This window comes from Cornus florida, unplaced genomic scaffold, assembly GCF_030987335.1.
Source record: "Cornus florida cultivar Cherokee Brave unplaced genomic scaffold, ASM3098733v1 CherokeeBrave_3.0.0_Hap2_Chr11, whole genome shotgun sequence".
NCBI classification, from domain to species: domain Eukaryota; kingdom Viridiplantae; phylum Streptophyta; class Magnoliopsida; order Cornales; family Cornaceae; genus Cornus; species Cornus florida.
Window position 1 is genome coordinate 86,275,827 of NW_026775581.1, and position 23,763 is coordinate 86,299,589.

The window sequence follows — 23,763 nt, forward strand, 5'->3', positions numbered from 1 at the left end:
TGATAAAATGTGTGATTTGTGTACGTTGTCTTAGAAAAGATTGAAAAACTCAAATTTTGAATCAATAATTTTTAAGATTTCTTTTTTAATAATACAATATTACCGATTATGAAGCACCACGGGGACCAATGAATATTCATCATTTTCATTGTAATTAGGAAATGATTACTTGTCATTAGTTAAAAAATTATTATATGGTCTAACACTACATAATCTCGATCAATCATAATTCAACACATCGGATGGCCGGCCGAAATCTTGTACCCCAACCATATAAAACTTTCTCAACATTAGTTGGAGTACTACATAATGAATACTTCACCAACTTTAGAGTCTAAGCATTTATTTAAGTGCCCAACAAGATAAATAAAATAAAAAATAAAATAAAATAACAGGTGCCACCTAAATTTGAGGAAGAACTAAGAACTATTGGAAGTCACTTCCAAATTAAGAAAGGGATGCTTTAGTCAAGAGAAGCAGTGATCCTCCTATGCATAATATAAGTGTACATTTATTGCTACTCCATCTTCTAACCCTTTTTTTTTCACACGGATAATTAATTCTATAGTTTGATGTTTTATTTTATTATATTTTCTTGAACATTGTTGAGTTGTCGCCTAATTTTATTTAATTGTCTCGATCTGAGTTTGGTAAATATGATAATCGATTCAACATTGATTATCCATTTGTAGGTATTGCCAAACTTTTCTTACCATTTACCATATATATCTCGGAGAATTCACCAATTCTAAGTACAAATACAAAATACAAAGAGATACATACAAATTACACATGTAAAATCACCATATATTATATATGACAAATGAAAGAAACTAAAATTTGAGGCAAAATTAAGAATTCACTCAATATTAGGACAATTATATAAAACAAAAAAAAAAAAAGCACCATACAAGAAGAAAAGCATCTTTTGGTATATTATGATGTTTACAAGAAAGAAAAAAAACGAAAACTTAAAACAAGAAAAGACGTTACCACAAACCCACCACAACCAACCCCCAAGCATGAAGACAATCAAAGAATCCCAAAAAAAAAAAAAAAAAAAAAAAAAAAAAAAAAAAAAAAACCACATTTAAAATTTAAATTTTAGTGTTTTGTCTTGAACAAAACATACCCTTCACCAACAATTTAGAATTCGGGACAGACGTTACCACAAACCCACCACAACCAACCCCCAAGCATGAAGACAATCAAAGAATCCCAAAAAAAAAAAAAAAAAACCACATTTAAAATTTAAATTTTAGTGTTTTGTCTTGAACAAAACATACCCTTCACCAACTATTTAGAATTCGCGACAGAAAATAGGTTAATACAAATTTTATTCAAATTAAAATCAGGTTGCAACCCGACTCATATTGAAAATAAATTTGGACCACAATTGAACCAGACCAGAGACATGCTACTTTTAAATAACCATAACTTTTTGGAGCTTCTCTTCTTATATGGTAATATTTTTTTTAAAAATATGGTTGCTTTCACTTGTTTTGAGTAAATATTTTCAATAATTACATTAAAAAAAAAAATTGTGGAGGAAAAAACAACTTTGATGATAGTGAACGCAATATAGATCATTAGTTTTATAGGAAAAGTAATATTAAAATTCCTTTTTATATTGTTTTTGTGCCAAAATTATTATAGCATTGTACGCTATTGGATAACTAGGGTTACAGTGGTTATACTAATGTGTCTCTTTGCAAAATGAGGATGTGCAATATCCTAGTAGGGGAGTTACTCACATAACCGCAAAATTATATTTTACGTAATCTCGTTTTTATGTTTTATAATGTCATTTATTTTTTTTAAGATTCTAATTTATGTAATAGATTTCTTTTTGTATGACCATTTTATCTTTCTAATGTCTGAAACGACAGTAAACATTTTATAAATAAAATGGTAAAAAAAGTCATTAACAAGGGACTTGAGTAAAATTATGAAACTTTTAGAGAGTTTAGGCGGATATTAACAAATCCTAGGGAGGTAAATAGAATTTACCCAATTTTATAAATAAACAAATAAAATATATATATAAAAAAAAAAAAGAAAAAAAAAAAAACAGAGGTTGCTTTCACATGCTAAAGTGGCAGACAAACGTGCCCCAACAGAAAGTATTTTTTTAATTTGAGGCATTCATCAAGCAAAACGTGCCATAGACAATTGGATCAGGACAAAATAAACAAATAAAAACATAAATAAAAATAACTGCATACATATATTACTTTATTGTGAGTTGCTTTTTGAAAATATTTTATGGGATGATTGGCGGGGGTCCCAATCAAGAGTCAGAAAGATGCCACGTGACGACAACGCATACTTCTAAGCTAAAATGTTGGCACAGATTCATTTTCGGTTGACATATTTCGGTAAGAGAGAATTATTATTATTAGTATTATTATTTTTAAGGTAAAGAAGTATGATTTGTTAGATTAGTAATAGATGTAAAAAATTTAATTTTGAGAGACACTAATTTACGTAACTATTGAGGCAATTGCATGCAGAAAAAATCATGAATAATAATATTTTTCTTCTTCAAATTTAGAGAAACTGGTTTGGACATATTTCTAATTAAGAAGATGCACTATTTTTTATGAATTATTTTTGTAAAATATAGAATCAAAATTTCATTACAACTTTGATTTATATTGATTATATTCTCGTCAATTTTTCTAAACCTTTCTACCTTCTTTAACTGAATTTAACCAAATTAATAATCATTTGTCTTGTATATCATTAACTTTCGTGCTCCAAAATATAATAATTTAAAGAAGATGTATTGACAATAATGACTAACGCTAAGTAGGCTAAATAATTACTATCTCTTCTTTAAATTATCATTTGTCTTTAAATAGGAAAATAATTTGGGATGTAACAATTTGTTGATTAGGATAATAATTCAAAATAATTTAGCTTTCGAACTTTCTATTAGGACTCACCGAAATAAAAATGAAATTGAGTCCCCTGTGAGTCCACTTCAACTATTGGAAAAAAATATATATTTTAGATTATATGCCTTATCTTTTTTATTAAGTATTTATTGTTCTTATTTTATTTTAATTAGATAAAAGCAAGAGGTTTATCTATTATTTGACAAAAATAAAATAAAAATTTGAGACCGAGATTAAACGCGCCGACTTAAAAGAACCTTGTTCGCAATTAAATCGGTGGGCTTCCTAAAAATCGCCCGCTTTGTCCGCTCCCTATTAACCTCACTCTCTCCGAACTCGCTCACAGGCCCGACTAAAATTCACCTCAAATGTACCCCAAATTAATCCCAAATCCAAACGAAACCCAAATTTTCTCACCCCCAACAACACATCACAAAGCTATCAAATAATCTGAAAACCAAACTCCTCTCTCTCTCCTCCACCATTCCCAAATTCCCACCAGCCGCCTTCTCTCTCTCTCTCTCCTCCGACAACCCAGACACCGTCCACGTGTTCTCCCACCGGGAAAAACTACTTTCTACCATCAATCACTTCGGCACACACTGCCGTTTTCTCTCGCTAAATTTTTTTCTCTCTCTCTAACCTGGAGCACCGGTGGCCTGTACATGGAATGACGGACTACCGGTTACCGGCTATGAATATGTGGACGGACGACAACGCCTCCATGATGGAGGCCTTCATGAGCTCGGATCTCACCTCGTTTTGGCCTCCGCCGCCGTCCTCCGCCTCCACCTCCGCTGTCGTTGCTGACCCATCTAAAGCTCCAAACCCACCATCGCAGTCCACGGCGGTGTTCAACCAAGAGACCCTCCAGCAGCGCCTTCAGACCCTCATCGAAGGCGCCCGAGAGAGCTGGACCTACGCTATCTTCTGGCAGTCGTCGGTAGCCGATTTCTCCGGTGCGTCGATGCTGGGTTGGGGCGATGGGTACTACAAAGGCGAAGAAGACAAGGCTAAGCGCAAAACGGCGCAATCCTCGGCGGAGCAAGAGCACCGGAAAAAGGTCCTCCGGGAGCTGAATTCACTGATTTCCGGCAGCGCTGCTTCGACCGACGATGCCATCGACGAAGAAGTCACCGACACCGAGTGGTTCTTTCTGGTGTCAATGACTCAGTCATTTGTTAACGGAAGTGGGCTTCCAGGTCAGGCCTTCTTGAATTCGTCTCCGATTTGGGTCGCCGGAGCTGAGAGACTCGCGTGCTCGCCGTGCGAACGAGCGAGACAGGGACAAGTGTTTGGGTTGCAGACCATCGTGTGTATACCGTCGTCGAACGGAGTAGTCGAATTGGGTTCCACGGAATTGATTCTTCAGTCATCTGAGCTCATGAACAAGGTGAGGGTTTTGTTCAATTTCAATAGCATCGAAATGGATTCGTGGCCGATTCCGCCGGATCACGGCGAGACCGACCCATCACTTTACATCACTGACCCCTCGTCGTCTGGTGTTGAAATCAGAAACTCTGAAAACCCAACACCGTCGACTACTCTCCCATCTAACAATCATCAATTGCCGAAGCAAATCGTCTTTGAGAACCCTAACCCTAGTTCTAGTACTTTGACTGAAAACCCTATTGCAATTCAACAAACGCAAATCCAAAACCAGAGTTTCTTTTCTAGAGAATTGAATTTCTCTGAATATGGGTTTGATGGAAGTAGTGTTAGGAATGGAAATTCTCATCCGTGTAAGCCCGAAACAGGTGAGATATTGAATTTTGGAGAGAGTAAGAGGAGTTCTTGTAGAGCAAATGGGAATTTCTTTTCGGGTCAGTCACAATTTGGGGGAACAGAGGACATTAAGAAGAGGTCTCCGACCTCTCGGGGTAGTAATGAGGAGGGTATGCTCTCCTTCACTAACGGGGTGGTTTTGCCCTCCTCCGGCATGGTGAAATCGAGTGGTGGTGGTGTAGATTCGGACCATTCTGATCTTGAGGCCTCAGTGGTTCGGGAAACAGATAGTAGTAGAGTTGTGGAACCCGAAAAAAGGCCTAGAAAACGGGGTAGAAAACCGGCAAATGGAAGGGAAGAGCCCTTGAATCATGTGGAAGCTGAGAGACAGAGAAGAGAGAAGCTCAACCAGAGGTTCTATGCACTCCGGGCTGTGGTCCCAAATGTGTCGAAAATGGACAAAGCTTCACTTCTTGGAGATGCCATTGCATACATCAATGAGCTCAAATCGAAGCTTCAAACAGCAGATTCGGATAAAGAGGAATTGAGGAGCCAAGTTGAGACCTTGAAGAAGGATATGGGTCGTAAGGAGACTCAAAATCCAGCTCCACCACGACCACCTCCTGATCAAGAGCTAAAAATGTCCAACCATGGAAGCAATTCGATAGACATGGACATCGATGTGAAGATTATTGGTTGGGACGTGATGATTCGAATACAATGTAGTAAGGAAAACCACCCGGCTGCGAGGTTAATGTCGGCTTTGAAGGAGCTAGACCTTGATGTACACCATGCTAGTGTGTCTGTGGTGAATGATTTGATGATCCAACAAGCCACAGTAAAGATGGGGAGCCGATTTTACACTCAAGATCAGCTGAGGCAAGCCTTGTCGTCCAAAGTTGCCGATACACAATGAGCAATAGTGTAGATAGAGCTCGGCTAAAGCTTGTAGGACCACGGTTTCTTCATCATCAATTGGGTAAGCCTGCACATATTTGTTTCAATTTGATCTTGACAAGGTTTTTGGTATATACTGTGAGCTCTTGAGGAGATTTCAAATTGCAAAGCCGAGTGAGTTCGGCTTTTTTTCTTCTTGTTAGTATCCACATATTGTTTAGATTCCATGTATTCTGTGTAGTTTTAATGTATATAATAATCATAAAGCCCGATGAATTTTCGGGCTCTTATTCATGTTAATTAGAGTAGTAGGAGGTTGTGTCTGTAAGATGTGCATGAACTCTGCAACTTTATATGCGTTTGTATCATCTGTTCATGTATTTTCTTGGTTGATTTCAACATAAATGAAGAAGACAATTGCATTCAAGTTACTTTTATTATTATATTCTGCTTGTTTTGTTGGGTAGCTAGATTTTTTCTTGAAGTAGTCTAGTACGAAAAATCCAATTGAGAAAGACATGAACTTTGCATGTTTTTTTTTCTTCTTTTTTCGCTTTATATGTCAAGGCTATGTGTAGGCATCAAATTTAGAAATTGAATATGATAAGAGCATCAAATTTGTGAAAAAAAGGAATTATCAGTTAATTGATAGTGAACACAAAGACCCTTTGTTGTTTTGGAACTTTTTGCCCTATATAGATATTTAGGTACGCATATAGAGTGATGAAAGTTTTTGGGAGCGTATTGGGATTTATTGGGTTCCATTTTAGTATTTTATTGAACAAAATAATCATTTTAATACCCCATTTTTATTTGTAAAACCAAAGATGCAAGTGGGTTCGTTTTGAAAACCTTTTTCCATTTTCAGAAATTCAATTGCTACAACAAAGCCTTTAACATTTGAATACAATTTAATTTTGATATAATCCAGTTGCATGAAAATGCTAACGGTCAAGGAATAGACTAATAAGATATTGATGGAATTGTCTTCTTCTGATCCATTGCAGTAAAAGGAGATTATTCAGTTTTGGTCCTAACTGTCATAGCATGGAGAGGAAGACTCCAGACAAACATTGACTTGTTGTTCAAATGTTTAGCACGTGTGCTTTTTTGAACTGGGAAAGGACGAAAATTTTGAAGAAATGACGAACAATTTTGATGGATTCCAATTTTTTTAAATTTTTAATCTTTTATTAATGTCATTTTCAGGAAATTAGTTCCATAGCAGCTTCCGTAAACACTTTGGAAAGCACATTTTCTCTGTAGTTTCATTTTCTTCGTTTTTTAAAAAAAAAAAAAAAAAAATTTGAAAACAACAGTTGTCTGGCGGGCGATGAAACTGTTCCATTCAGAAAGGAAGCCATGTTTGAAAGATGCAGTGGCATAGAACTTGAAGGACGGCCCGAAGAATTAAGGGTGTGTTTGGATGGGATGATTTGGAGGGATAGAGAGAGAAAAGAAAAGATCAGATGAGACTCAAGTGTGTTGGAGTGGATTAAATGGATAGAAAAGAGAGGATAGGGAAGGATAAGCCCTATTCCTGAATTGCTATTTCCTCTCTATCCCTTATTTGCTATCACTCAAAATTGAGAAAAAAGGGAGAGAAAGCAAGTTTAGTTTAGTGGTATTTTGATAATACTAAAACTAGCATCCACAAATAAATATACAATTTTTTTGTTTGGAACCAGTTAACCACTTACGTTTATAAAAGGGTAGGAGAGTAGTTTAATTATTATTCTTTTTTTTTTTCTCTTATCCAAACAATAATGATTATTTTTTCTTTTCTTCCATATTTATTTATTTATTTATTTATTGGTCTAAGAGATAAAAACTAAAATCAAGCACCACCAAAGTCATTTGCATATAAACCCTTTTGAAAGGGAGGGAATATTTGATTGAGAGAGGAGAGAGGACTATTTGAGAGAGCGAATATTATGGTTGTTACTTTGTTGGTTGAGATTGTATTTTTGACCAATCTTGAAAAAAGAAAAGAAAAAAGGAATCATCTAATTTGTCCTTTTTTTAAACAAATAAAAAAAAATAAAAGATGAAATTAATAAATAGTAGATCATAAATTCCAGATTTTCTTGATATAAAACATATGATGTGTGGATATATATCAAGTTAATTGAACACATAATGTTGGTGACACATAATACAACAACAACAACAGAAAAGTGAAAGAGAGAAACATATGATATGATCATGTTTTGCACATGCTTTCATCAAACATTTGTAAGTGTTGAGGAAGCTGCCAAACAGACCCTTCACATGGGGTATGCCATATCCGACCAAAAGTAGTTGCCACATTGGAAACTCATGTGAGCCATACCCCCCTCCCTAAAGTGTGAGAGGATTATATTTTGGAAAAGTCAAGTGGGAAGGTGTATAGTAGTACTTCCACACGGCAAAAAAAAAAAAAAAAAAAAAAGGGTTGTACTTCCATCGATTTGCCTATTTTGTTTTGGTTACATAATTATTATTTGTGACCTAGTGTTGACGTTGTACCTAATAAATTCAGATGGGAAAACTTACTTCAATCAGGTAGATTAGAAATCAAATGACAAAATGTATCACCCCACCGGCCAACTTATTATTACATCACATTTATTTTAAAACTTTATTGCTATATTGATGACAATTTTAAAATAAATGTGACAAAAATGTGTACTACAGAGTAGTAATGATATATGAGTACAGCGGAAGGAAGTTAAGAGTATCAAAAGGGAACCGGTGTTCTAACTTTTGTTCAGCTTGGGTGCCCTTTAGTTGAAATTCATGACTCCCACACAGTTTGTAGGTGTTGGATATTTAAGATTTTGTTATCTTCATCTTCTCTTTCCATATGTATAAATATGCTACTTTCCCATAAATAAACCAATGTTAATTCGTCTATCTCCACATACTTTGACCAGCTTGGTCCAGAGAACATGTTTCAAGTGGAAGCTACATATTCTTTTTGATCATATACATCTGTGGTACACCTAAACACTTATGGATTTGCCACAATCATACATCAAATTCACACATCACGACCATACATCAATACATTCTTTTTTAATCACTTTTTTATCTATGTTTTTCCAAAATGCAAATAGCAAATAGCAAAGCAAATTGCGTACATATATATAAATGCATTGGTGTAAAAGGAAGGGCCCTACAGGCTACAGCCATGGGGTCATAGGAAAGTCCCATTGATTGCAAGAGCGATGAATGGGTCCATTTCAGCTGCTGGACGTCGGTCCCACACACAACAACTTGTCTAAGTTTTGATATTTAAGATTTAATTTTCGTCTTCTTCATTACTAGTATATATATACATATATTGAAATTTCACTGTAGATCGTATTTGTGTCGTGTCGATATAAGGATATTATATTAAATAAGTAAATTCAAACCCAATTTATTTAATAAACGTGTCAAGAATTTTCAACACTAACCCAATCCGTTTATTAAATAGGTACACATCTTAACTCGTTTAATGACCTGCTTATCAAAACGAGACATTTAATATTTAATTAAATACTAAATAATCGAAAAAAATTGTCATAATGAACCTAAATATTCAAAATAAAAAGAAAAATCATAATGCATAGACAAAGTTTATGTTTAAATAACTTAACTATCCATAATAAGTAGGTTTAAACAGATAACATATTACATAGGTCATATTTACGATTATAACATGTTCAGTTAAATGGGTTATAAACGGGTTACACGGATTGAACTCCTTAATCCTAATCCGACACGGTTAAGTAAACGGATTAATCGTTTCGATTCTTTTATGATCCAAATTCAAATCTTTTTAACTCGTGTCATAATTTGCAATCCCTAATCCACATGAACCAGACATATTTCATCAATGTCAGTCATACTCGGACAACATTCTGTTAAACCATTTACATATATGGTCTAACAAACTTATGACATGTACTACAATAATACTCCGTACATCAAATTGACACATCAATACCCCCACAACTAGGATTATGAACATTTTGCATGTTTCATATACAATTTGAAGGTCATTTTGGTCCAAGAAACTTATTACTCGTACTACAACAATACATCAAATTGACACATCAATACCCCCACAACTAGGATTATGAATATTTTGCATGTTTCATATACAATTTGTAGGTCATTTTGGTCCAAAAAACAATTGATACAAAAAGATATTCTTTGCTTTCATGAAGGTTAGTTAGTCGGTGTTAGTTAGTCGGTCTACTTTTTCGGTTAGATTAACATGATTTTTTTAACAAAAATCTATCCAAAACCAGAATGAAGGGTTAGTGGTACCCTAAACAGAAGTGGATTAGCTTATTTTCCGGATCTTGGTACTTAAAATTGGATCAGAAACAAAAAATGGATAATTTTAGCAAGACAACTTGTCCCTTAACAAAATCTCATTAATTACAACCATTTTTATACCTCGCCACCACTCACTGCAACTATCTCTATCCTAATATCCTTTCTTAATCTTCTTCGATCTTCTTCTCCTGCACCCACTCTCACATCACATGAAAATAATAATTCAACCAAATTAATATTTTCTTTTACTCCTCATTCCCTCCAATCCTCTTCATCTATCACCACCATGGCTCTCAATTGCTTGACATGCCAGGGCATGAAAAGGGTTGACTCAGACAAGGATTTTAGGGAGAGTTGTGGTCATGACAAACCCTATTTTAGGCTATCTTGGTCCATGGTTGAGAGAAGCTTTTCCGGCAACTTAGGGCCGCCTGGTCCTTGTAACAAAATGAAAAATGATCAGCCACCTTTGGTGGCTGCCAAGAGGGTGAAGAAGGGTCGACACCGGATCCATAACAGCGAACCTGTTAACTTCCCCGGGAGCTCGCCCAGGTTGGTGAGGAGCTGTGGGATGAGAAGGGATTGGAGCTTTGAGGATCTGAGGCAAAGAATGGACATGGCAAGATAAAATAGATCGACCTACCAATGAACATTACTTCAAATGGTACAATTTCTCCTTTTCAAAAGAAGGTTGAGTGTTCGAAACCTTCCTGTTAGGGATTATATTGTGGGAGTGTGTGCGTTTACTTAAATTTTGGAAGAAAATGATAAAAGTAGGGGATATTGGGATATATATTGCTGCTTTTTGCTTTTTTTTTTTTTTTCGTCTGAGTGTTTGTTTTTCTTTAAATTGTGTTGAGTAAGGAAATTACAGGTGTATTACTATTTGAATTTGATCTATGGGTGGAGGCCGAGGGTGTCAGCATCTTAAGATAATGTGGATAGTATAATGTATTGATTGAATATTATTAATGATAATCATTAAATTGTTTCTATTTTTGCGACCTAGCTAGTAGAACTCACAACTCTAATTGTCTGGATTTGCATGCACTGTCATAGTTTTTCATAGACCTAGCTAGTAGAACTCACAACTCTAATTGTCTGGATTTGCATGCACTGTCATAGTTTTTCATATTTGATAGCTCTCTCTCTCTCTCTCTCTCTACATACACACACAAGGTCAAAACCTGACACTTCAAAATGTACAAAAAAACACTATTTCACTAAACTATCAAGGCAACTGCTTAGTTCTCTATTACTTCAGCATTTTTTTTTTTTTTTTTTTGTGATAATTGGGTCGAATGTTATGTTAGTCATATTTGTGCCCTTCTTTTTTATTTTCTTAGCTTTTGTTTGCAGGTTGATGTTAGATTTCATCGATTAATAATATTCTAAAAAATTCATGATCTATTTGAGGATAAAGCGAGGTGGGAGAGATTAAGGATAACGTTAATTGCTCATAGATTTATATAAATTAGGTATTATACTTTGTTTAATTTATTTGCTCGATTAATGTACACATTCGCATAAGTTGGAATATTACAATATAAGAAAGACGAACAATTCTTAATACGGAATATTTTATTTTTAGCCCGAAGGATAATTTGGTAGAGTTAATTTGGTGAACTATTATGTTGCTATTAGGAACTCGAATTTCTAATTTTACTCTGTTGTGGTATTGAAGATGAGTTTTTATATATTTGAATAACTAACAAAATTTCCCATTGATAAATTTTATTGTAGTCTCACATTGCTGAGCGGTACAAATCGTGTTGGCTTGACAATTATTTTTTTAAAAAAATTGTGTTACTAATTTGGCGTTACACAAAACTGCAGTTGGTACGAGTTTATTAGACAGTATTTTGGATTTTATTTGATATGACTAAATTACTACTTGGTCAATGCGTTTAAAAAAAATGTAACAAAAAAGGGTTAAAAACATGAGTTGAAATACATTTTAATTTTAGGATATGTTATTGCTAAACGTTTAATGAGTTTGAAGTGAAATCGCATTTTTTCAATTCCAAGGAATTAATTCGGTCTTGTTTTGTTCTATAAATTATTATTTTTATATTTTCTAGACTTAAATATACATCTATGACAGTTATTATTATTATTTTTTTCAAATCAAAATCGTGGACATGTTTTTATTATGTTGTAACCATCAAATAGATGATGGACAACAAACCCCCCGTTTACAAAATCTAACCAGCTTAGCAGATTTTCAAGTAATTTTTTAAATGACAATTGCATAATTTTTTTGCAATGTGATTCATTAATTTGTATATTTAAATGATTGGATTGACAAGTTCCATAATAGACGTTTGAGAGCACTCGTATTTTTATTTTTTTACAAAAATAATAGCGAAACCTATGAAAAAGTTCCATAATAGACGTGTGGTTCTCGGGCACTGGCGCAGTTTTATACACCCCTTCTCCGGACCTGCACCCATATGGGAGGACCGTGGACTAAAAAAACATACCAGTTCCTCCGAGGACCCACATGGAAGGACCCCCCAAGACCATTGGACTAAAAAATAAAAATGGAAGTAATATATAACTTAACAACTAGCCTTCCCACGTACCACCACTTTTTTCTTCTTTTTGGTTATTTCAAAAATAATTTTTAGAGGAAGTTATTTGTATTTTTTTTATTTTTTATAACAAATGGCATTACTTGATACAATATAATACATATATATTAAATTATATTTTGAGCAAATTTCTTCTAAACCATTGAGAAGCTTAATACTATATAAATGAGAAATAAAATAACAATTTTTGGATATTCTAAGATTGTAAATAATTTTAAAACAGCTAATTTCATTTAATTAGACTCAAATTTATTATTATTCAAAATTGAACAATGTATAGAAGCTGATTTGGACAACAAATACACATGGATCACTTGATGAAATGGAATATATATATACATATAATTAACTTTATTGTACTATTTTATTGCCAATCCTAACAACATGGGCTTGTGAGTTGTGACCAAAATTGCGAGCAACGGTTTCTCCGAGTTAAAGAGGACCCAAATCCTGATAGGTAATTTTTTTTGCCAATAACCAATACATCCTTCAAGCTGCTAGTTTTGTACCACTGCACCAAATAAATTTATTTCTCTGAAAATAATTTATACAGTTGCTATGATCATAAAAGAATGCAAATAACAAATCAAATATGCATATATATATATACTACACACACAATATAATTTTCAATTAAGTAGACACTAAAAGTTCATGAACTTTTATTTTGATAAATTGACCCATCAAATATGGGTCTCATGTTTAATTAAATTATCTAATTGGCCCAAACTTGGTTAATTAAAATTATTTAATTAGCCCAGTTCAAGTGATTAAATAAAAAGATGATTATTCTTAATAAAATATATTTGAAATAATTATTTTTATAGATAATTATTACAATATAATCGGTCCGGCCAAGTTATAATTATGTCCTTATCAAGAGATGAGGCATGTCATCATCCTATTAAGCCTATAAATATAGGTATGGAGGAAGGAGGAAGAGGACCAGAAATTCAGAGAATAAGAAGTCCAGAATTTCAGAAAAACAAAGAACAACAAGCACTTCTAAAGTTGTGTCGTTCTTCCTCAATTTGAACAAAGAACAACAAGAACATCAAAATTATGCCGTTCTTTCTCCGTGATTCAACAAGTTTAAAGAATAACCAAAGAATACTGTTCAAAATCAAGATTCGTCAGCTCTCGATCAGAAATTATCGGCGATCTTCATCAAGTACCATATATATAAATTTCGATCAAATTTTAAGGTAAAAGTCTCTAGTTTTTTATTTTTCGGTTGAATCAGCGTGTGCCTATTAGAAACTTGAAATCCTCGTAGGACTCTCAAGATCAATTTTTGTAGATTTCAATATTAACAAAATTTCACATTGATAAAATACACAATAACCTTCTTCTTAATAGTTAACATTATTGTACAGTCACAGATTTCAGTAGCATAGGCTTGTGATCATGCGGAGCATTAAAGTGGTTGGATGTTGGTCATTGGAGTGCTTCAATGCACCCCTCTCACGAGGACCCGAACAGGGGCAAAAATTCAGGGTCAAAGACGGAAGACAGTTTTCTAAAAGTGTTCGTGCTTTATAGATTAGAGGTAATCAAATCGGTCTTATTTTATTGCATAAAATATCATTTTTATATTTTCTAGATTGAAATATACATTCAGGATAAATATTTTATTCTATATTGTTTTTTCTAATTAAAATCTTGAATGTATTTTGATGCTTAAGACTGTGATTCATTAGTCTAATATCAATGTATCAATTTGGTATTTTCAAACACAATATTAGTAGTAAACTTTTATATTGCATTTAATATTTGAATGAATGGTCTTCATTATTTATTTTTTTCTTTCTTCAAACATTTTTTTTTTTTTTTTTTCTTTTGTTGTTCAACTCATTGTGATCTCTCTATAATCATGTTATCCGTTTGATTATATATGTGTTTCGGTGCGCAAAGACATACAGAAAGCAAAAGCAAACGTGTGACTATTAGAAATTTGAATTCTTGTTTTGACTCTTTCAATTTAGAGGATGAATTTTTTTTATAGATTTCAATATTAACCAAATCCCACGTTGATAAAATATATTACAACCTTCTTCTTAATAAGTACTCTTATTGAATTGTAACATTACTGAGTTCAGTAATGCGGTTACAAGTGGAGCATTAAAGTAGTTGGATGTGGGTATGGATGACCATGGACTAACATAACAATATAAAGAATATATAATCTTAAAAAAACAATAATAATAATAACCAATAAAACCTAACACCACCACTTTTTTCTTCTTTCTGAAATAATTTTTAGAGGAAGTTATTTGTATATATATATATTTTTAACAAATGGTATTACTTGATATGATATAATACATATATATTAAATTATATTTTGAGTAAATTTCTTCTAAACCATTGAGAAGCTTAATAATATATAAATGAAAAATAAAATAACAAATTTTGGACATTCTAAGATTGTAAATAATTTAAAACAGCTAATTTCATTTAATTAGATTCAAATTTATTATTATTCAAAATTGAACAATATTGGTATAGAAGCTGATTTGGACAACGAATCCACTTGGATCACTCGATGAAATATTAAGTTATATTTTGATCAAATTTCTTCTTATTGAAAAACCATAAAGAAACTTAATATAAGAAAGAAAAAAATAAATAACTACTTTTCTATATTCCTAGATTCTAAATTATTGAAGATCAATTAAATTTCATCTAATTAGACTCCAATTTTGATTGTTATTTAAATTTGGACAATGTTATACAATCCGAGCCGGCTTGTGAATCATTTTTCCAAAAATTTGTTAATAGTTTGAACAAAAATTCGGATACATCATTATTTAGGCGCTCCACAAAACTAGGGGTGGTCTGAGTTTATTTGGATCTGTTTATTATTGTCAAAAGTTTAATTGGTTTGAGGATTAAGTTGTTCTATATCTTTACATAAAAATATCGTTTTCATTGTTTAAATCGATACACCCAAACGCAACGCATGACTAACTAAGAAAATAAGAACAGATTTAGATTAGACCATAATGATCACACAGGATGATGAAGCCCGCCCCCTTATTTAGAAAATGCTGGCCAGTTGGCTGATTTTTCAAGTAATAATCTAAATGACAATACCATAACTCTGCTCAAGACTGTAATTTATTAGTTGGAGTATCAATTTGGTGCTTTCAAACACAATATTATTGTAAACTTCATTTTATATTTGAATTAATATTATGAATGGTTTTCATTAAATTTTTTTTTTTTTTCTTACTTTAAACTTCATGCTTCTTTGTTTGTTGTTCAAACTCATTGTGATTTTTCCATGATCATGCTATCTGTTTGATTATATATTTTTGTCCGCACGTATAGACATTAAAAGGGCAAAGGCATACGTGTGGCTATTAGAAATTTGAATTCTTTTAGTTTAGAGGATGATTTTTTTTTTTTTTTTTTCAATATTAACAAAATCCCACGTTGATAAAATATACTACAACCTTCTTCTTAATAATTACTCCTATTGAACAGTCACATTGTTGAGCCCAGTAACATGGGCTTGTAACCAAGTGGGGGCATTTTTTAATTTTATGAAGAGAAGAGAAAGTGAGAAATCCTCACTTTCTTGTTTTCTCCACTGTAGTAGAGGAATTACTTCCACTACTGTAGCGGAACTTAAACAACAATTTGTTCGGCCGTTTATAACAATACCCGGTATTGTCTCTCCCATGTACCACCACGATGGCCACCAGATGGGCAACTCCGACAAAGATGATTCGCCGATCGGCATCGCCGGCGACCACCATATGGGCCCCTCTCTTCCTCCCTCTGTTTTCTTACCATTGAATCCTTAGCACAAAATCAAAGAGTTAGGCACACAACAACAACGAATACAACGATGAAAGATTCCGCAGTGACGACAACGGCAAAAAGGCTCATCCAATTGGTGATGGTTATGATCGTGTTACGACGCCTAGACTCACTAACGTGGTTGTTGCGGTAAAGGGGTTTCGGTGAAAGTTATGGGTTTGAAAATAATGGGTTGAGATTTTTGGTTTGATTGCCGATCTGAGACTGCACGGCTGCGAGATCGGATTTTTTTTTTTTTTTTTCACACTGTGATTGGAACAATTGCGAACCTGAATTGAACTGGGGGATGGCCTACTCGCAGTATGCTCTTTATGATCTCGGCTCATGATTCAGTTGCCATGTATTTAGCTATTGAGCCTTAAAGTTTCAACAGCTCCCCCTACTCTGTCCTTAACCTCGTTCCCGGAATTAACACTGGTAGAACTCCCAAACTCATCTACCTTTTACACAACCAAACATTCTTCCTCTAGCGCAATTCCCGTGGCTTTTAAGACAAGGAATCTGCCTCTCACAGCAGGGTTCAAAGAGTATGAAATCGGCTGTTTTGATGCCTTTTATGAGACCTACTTTGCAATGTTTGATTGCTGGGGATTGGGGATAGGGATTGGTAGATGATAGAACTGGGTATGCTGGTAAAAAAATTGGGTGCACAGTAATGGTAAAAAAACAAAAGCAAAATCATAATCATTAAACTTGATTTTGTTATTTTGCTTTCAAAATTTTAATGAACATGAGATATTATTAAACATAATTTTAAGAAATCAAAATCATAATTTTACTTTTGAAGAAAGCAAAAGTAACAAAGTAAAAGTGTTACTAAACGAGCCTTATATAAATGAAAAATAAAATAACAATTCTTGTTGGATATTCTAAGATTGTAAATAATTTTAAAACAGATAATTTCATTTAATTAGACTCAAATTTATTATTATTCAAAATTGAACAATACAATAGAAGCTGATTTGGACAGCAAATACACATGGATCACTTGATGAAATAGAATATATATATATATATATATATATATATATATAATAATTAACTTTATTGTACTCTTGTATTGTCAAGCCTAACAACGTGAACTTGTGACCAAAGGGAACATTAAAGTGGTTGGATGTAGTTCCTGAGCCACCGAGCAAAAGTTTTTCCAAGTTAAAATGGACCCGAACCCTGATAGAGTATTTCTTTTGCCAATAACCAATGCATCCTTCAAGCTGCTAGTTTTGTACCACTGCACCAAATAAATTTATATCTTAAACCATTCAGTACCTACTAAAAAATAATTAATACAATAGCTATGATCATACAAGAATGCAAATAGCAAATCAAATATGCATATGTATATATATATACACACAATATAATTTTTGATCAAATTTTAATGTAAAAGTATCTAATTTTTTTTTTATTTTTTGGTTGAATCAGTACGTGCCTATTAGAAACTTGAATTTCACGTAGAACTCTCAAGATGAATTTTTGTAGATTTTAATATTAACAAAATCTAACATTGATAAAATACACAATAACCTTCTTCTTAATAGTTAACTTTATTATACCGTCACATTACCGAATTCAATAACATGGAATAATCGTCACATTAAGGTGATTGGATGTTGGTCATTGGTGTGCTTCGATACACCCTCTCTCACGAGGACCCGAACCCTTATGGAGTAATAATTCTGTGTCAAAGACCGATCCAACCCAATCCAACCCAACCCACCACGAGTTGGGAAAGCAAATCACAAACTAGAGCTAGCAAGGCAATCCTTGCGGTGTACCAATTGGATGGCCTCCCCATTAGGAATGGCAAATTCCCCATCCCCGCCGGTAGTGGCGTAGCCAGAAATTTTCTTTTATTGGGGCAATCTTTAATAACAATAATATATATATTATATATATTTGAACCTAAACAATATATGTAAAAATTAAAGCATTGATTTATTATATTTTTATTCAGTATATTCACAACGATTCTTCATATTATTCATTGTTATTTCAAAATTGAGTTCATTCAATTAAATATACTAAAAAAAAAAAAATCATATTCAATGAATCAAAAAGAAAATATGAAAAAGAAAATAATACAGTTACCTAATGGTTCTAATATATCATATATGTAAAAAATAAAAAATAAAAAAATAAAAATCCTGATACCAGTGAATCTGTGATTTTATTGATTTGGGCTGCAAATAAAAACAAATTCTAAGTTTTATTTAAAGAATAATAATTATTAACACAATTACACAAACTAAATTTTGAAATAACAACATGCCCTAAAATAATTTTGATAGTAATAACTAATAATTTTTCTAATTAAAATTATAATATCAAATAATAATTCTAAATTTAGATGATAAAAATAAAAAATAAATAATCAGATTACTTGTCTACCGCACTGCAATACGACTGACTGAGTCTCTGGTAAATGGTTACTCCGCTTGTTTTGTTTGGATTGTGGAAAATGTTACAGAATGAAGATGTGATGGAAACAATCTCAGAATTGTGATAGAATATCTTGATGAAAAAAAAAAAAAAAAAAAAAATGGAAAGTAGGAAATAATATAATATTTGGGAAAAGTGGAAAAAAATATCATATTTTATGGGTAAGTGATAAATTGATATGTATATTATAGATATTTACAATTGTGTCATAATTATATTCCTTTATTTTGTCTTTTTTTTTTTGGTGTAAATCGTTATATATATATAGTATATTCAAATTTTAGAGGGGGCAATTATACAAATATAATAATCTTTCCATATAAAATTAAAAGTTGATTAGGTGCAGTTACCCCCACTTGTCCCTCTGTGGCTAAGCTACTGCCCGCCAGGGCCCCGCCTCACCCGTTTATAGTGGGGATGAGAATCCTTTTAGCTAAACGGGGATGAGGTTGGGGGCAAATTATAAATCCCTACTAGGTCGGGGATGGGGTAAACCAGCCCCGTCCCGCCCCGATTAAGTGTGAAGTTACTAATATACCCTTACATATAATAATTTATTACTAAATTAGATTTAGTATATATATGAAAGTAAGAAAAAAAATGTGTTTTTCTTTTAATAAAAAAAATTATGGGGCTGGGGCCGAGGGTGGGGTGGGGTGTGGTGGGGACGAGGATAAGGAGTCGGGGGCGGGGGCAAGAATAGTGGCAAAATTTTAAGCAGAGATGGGGGTGAGGACGGGGATTGAAAAATTCATCAAGGATGGGGATGGGGGATGGAATTCCCGCCCAGTTGCCATCCCTACTCCTCACACAACCACTTTTTTCTTTTTGGTTGTGGCCAAAATATTATTATTATTTTTAAAAAAATATTACAAAAAGTACACTCTCTTGTGAATGTGTTACTTAATCCTAAAAAAAATATTACAAAAAGTACACACTCTTGTGAATGTGTTACTTAATCCTCAACAAATGGCATTATTTGATATAATATAATACATATTTATTGAATTCTATTTTGAGCAAATTTCTTCTAAACCATTGAGAAGCTTAATACATGAATGAAAAATAAAATAACAATTTTTGGATATTCTAAGATTATAAATAATTCAAAATCAGATAATTTCATTTAATTAAGCTCAAATTCTATGATTATTCAAACTTGAAAAATGTTATACAAGCTGAGTTGGCATGAGAATCATTATCCTAAAAACTGTGAGCAAAAAAAAGGATTAAAAAACATGAATTGAAATACATTTTATTTTTAGGATATGTTATTGCTAAAGGTTTAATGGGTTTGAGGAGTGAAGTAGCGTTTTTTAAATTCCAAGTAATTAATTCGATCTTGTTTTGTTCCATAAATTATTGTTTTTATATTTCCTAGACTTTAGACAGTTATTATTATTATTATTCAAATCAAAATCGTGGACATGTTTTGATTATGCTGTAACCATCAAATAAGATGATGGACAACAAACCTTAGTTTAGAAAATCTAACCAGCTTAGCAGATTTTCAAGTAATTTTTTTAAATGACAATTGCATAATGTTTGGAAACAATGTCATTCATTAATTAGTATGTCAATGTTAAATGATTGGATTGACAAGTTCTAGACGTTTGAGGGCATCCGGTTTTTTCAAAAAAAATAATAGCGAAAACTATGTATTTTTAATTTGATTATTTATTTTCAATGTGACAAAGAAACAAAAGTTATAAATGTGTCGTGTTCGTGGAAGGGACACAGATACGACACGGGTAAGACGGTTTTCTAAAAGTATTCGTACTTCATAGATTATAAGTTATCAATTCAGTCTTATTTTGTTGTATAAAATATTATTTTTATATTTTCTAGATTGAAATATGCATTTAGGATAAATATTTTATTTTATTTTTTCTAATTAAAATCTTGAACGTATTTTGATGCTTAAGACTGTGATTCATCAGTTGCAATATCAATGTATCAATTTGGTACTTTCAAATACAATATTAGTAGTAAACTTTTACATTACATTTAAAATTATTTATTTTTTTCTTTCTTCAAATTTCATTTTTTTTGTTTGTTGTTCAACTCATTGTGTTCTCTCCATAATCACGTTATTCGTTTGATTATTTATGTGCGTCCACGCATAGACGTACAAAAAGCAAAGACAAACGTTTGGCTACTAGAAATTTGAATTCTTGTAAAGACTCTCTTTTAGTTTAGAGGATGAATTTTTTTTATAGATTTCATTATTAACAAAATCATACATTGATAAAATATATTGCAACTTTCTCCTTAATAACTAGTCTTCTTGGATGTGATTATGTGACATTGCTGAGCCCCGTAGCGTGGACTTGTGACTAAGTGGGAGCATTAAAGTGGTTGGACGGGGTTCTTGGGCCACTAAGTTTGATGCAACTCCTTCTCTGGACACACCGGAAGTTATTTGTATTTTTTTTTTTTAACAAATACTTGATATAATATAATACAAATCTATTAAATTATATTTTGAGCAAATTTCTTCTAAACCATTGAGAAGCTTAATAATATATAAATGAAAAATAAAATAACAATTTTTGGATATTCTAAGATTGTAAATAATTTTAAAACAGCTAATTTCATTTAATTAGACTCAAATTTATTATTATTCAAAATTTAACAACGTTATATAGAAGCTGATTTGGACAACAAATCCACATGGATCACTTGATGAAATAGAATATATATATATATATATATATATATATATATATTAATAATTAATTTTATTGTACTCTTACTGTCTTACATTGTGACCAACCGGCCATTAAAGTGGTTGGATATAGTTCATGAGCCACCGAGCAATAGTTTCTAAGGTTTAAAGAGGAACCAAACCCTGATGGGTACCGTCCGGGTCAGAGAGGGCCTCAATGAATCATGGGTTGGCTATGCAAATCACAAAATATGGACTTATCCATACTAAAAATAATTTATACAACGTTATACAAGTTGAGATTTTATATTATTGAAAATCAACTAATTTCGTTTAGTTTGACTCAAATTAAATTAATATTAAAACTTGAACAACGTCATACAAGTCGAGATTATTAAACAATATTTTGAATAAGTTTCCACAATATTATTAGATTGGTTGAAATACATTTTAATTTTAGGAACTATTATTGCTCTAAGGTTTAGTGGGTTTGATGAGTCGATCCTATTTTTCCAATTAAAATATATTTTCTCAATTTGAAGTAATTCGCATAAAATATTTTTTCTATATTTGCTAGACTTAAATATTTTCTCAATTTGAAGTAATCAATTCGGTCTTGGGTCGTCATGGCCTTTGTGGCTTAGCAATTGCTTGGTGGATGCATTATTATGATTTTAGCAAAATCATAGGTTAAAAAATGTTATGTTAAAGATTTAACATCCGAGGTTGAGGTTCTAATACATGTTATATACTGTCAGTAAGATCACAATGTGTTGTATTTAATAAAAGGGTTAAGTGTAAAAAAATACTCTCGCTATGTATATATAAATAAAATATATATAAATTCCTGTATTATTATTAACCTTTTGAGCGAATTACCTCCTAATCATCAATTTTGATAAATTTTTTTATTAAAATCCTAAAATACCCTCAAACAATTAAAAAATATATATGTAATAATGTAAAATTTCAAGGTTAAATATATATATATATATATATATATATATATATATATATAACACTAAGCAGCTCAAAATTAATTGTGTTAAGAGAGAGATTTAATTGGTGAAGATATGGGAGAGACCAAGAGTAGAAACTGAGTTTTTTTCCAGTCAATTCGAGGGTTTGCGAACGAAAAAGTCTCACAATCCGAGGTCGGAGCGTTGGCAATAGTGCTTGAGAAGCCATCAACAACCGCTCCAATCCTCAATTTCGTTCCTAGTTTCTTGGTTGTGTTCTGAATTAATAAAAAAAAGGTTTAGAGAGAGAGAAAAATTTTGCGTCTAAATCCGGAGGTGGGTTAATTGTACCTTTGTTAAAGATCTTGCATCTCTGTTATTAGGGGGGTTAATTGTATCTCTGTTAAAGAAAAAATTTGCTTCTAATGGCACCCACGTCAGAAACCCAATTTCCACCCAGCCGTATATGGTATGCTATAAAGTTTTGGCGCTAGTGGTGGGGTGAGGATGGCGGTGGTGACGCCACAGGTTGTGGTGGTGTCAGTAGACTATAAGGTTCCCAATATTTTTAGAGAGAGAAAGGTAGGGGTGTAGTGAGAATGGTGTGAATTCATGAATAAATGATGAAGCAAAATGTCTCTCCTCTCTATCTCTCTCTTGTTTTCATTTCCTGGTCAATCTCTCACTACCATTTTTTCTGGTGACTTCCTTATTTGCCGATGTCTTCCTATCTTTTCTTTTCCCGCAACTTCCATTCATTCATTGATTTTAGCATTCATGAATTCACACCATTGTCACCACACCCCTACCTCTCTCTCTAAAAATAGTGAATTCTCAGTTGTATTATTCGTCGGAAATGGCAGAATACCTAAAGCAGTTCAGCATGGTTTTGGATCTCTCATGGTTGTGGTCCTTTTGGAGATCTTGAATCAATAAAACCAAATACAAATGGCGCAATGATTTTAATTTTCATAATATTATCGTCTTAATTCAAGATGGTAACATTCAAACACTTATCAAACAAGTTCAAGAAAGCAGGTACTTTTGAAGGGAAGCAAGCATAAAATTTACAGTGATGCTTTAAGTTTAATGCTAAAACTCGACTTTTGGCAAATTCTATATTCAAACATACCACATGCCTGTAAAAATCAAGGGAAAACAAAGATACATTACTCTAGAGAAGGTCCAGATATGATAAGCCTATTTAGATGAAACAAATATGACCAAACTCGAATCCTTGTATCACACCGTTCCATTGAAATTTTTTATCAGCCATATATTCCTGACAACTGACCTGACTACTCTAAATCGAAGCACTGCGATTGTCCTCTTGTGCTGTTTACTTCTTGCTACCAACAAATCCAGATATAACCAATTTGTTAACTTAGAGAGGGTTCGTTCTCTGACAGCTTTTGACATCTGCAATCACATAAGTTTAA

At 32.6% G+C, this 23,763-nt stretch overlaps 2 protein-coding genes across 2 annotated transcripts; both read left to right on the forward strand.

Annotated features, from left to right (window-relative positions):
• Window positions 1-3,306: 3,306 nt before the first annotated feature.
• LOC132282792 (transcription factor MYC2) lies at window positions 3,307-6,701 on the forward strand. The gene is made up of 2 exons (XM_059784580.1): window positions 3,307-5,604; window positions 6,530-6,701. The coding sequence occupies exon 1, from the start codon at window positions 3,571-3,573 to the stop codon at window positions 5,539-5,541; it is 1,971 nt and encodes a 656-aa protein (XP_059640563.1). The 5' UTR covers window positions 3,307-3,570; the 3' UTR covers window positions 5,542-5,604; window positions 6,530-6,701.
• Window positions 6,702-10,119: 3,418 nt separating this feature from the next.
• LOC132281475 (uncharacterized) lies at window positions 10,120-10,461 on the forward strand. Its single transcript, XM_059783174.1, has one exon. It carries the CDS (start codon window positions 10,120-10,122, stop codon window positions 10,459-10,461), a length of 342 nt encoding a protein of 113 aa, XP_059639157.1.
• Window positions 10,462-23,763: the final 13,302 nt, after the last annotated feature.

Coding starts and splice junctions, on each gene's coding strand:
- LOC132282792 (XM_059784580.1), top strand. CDS start 3,571: ATGACGGACTACCGGTTACCGGCTATGAATATGTGGACGGACGACAAC.
- LOC132281475 (XM_059783174.1), top strand. CDS start 10,120: ATGGCTCTCAATTGCTTGACATGCCAGGGCATGAAAAGGGTTGACTCA.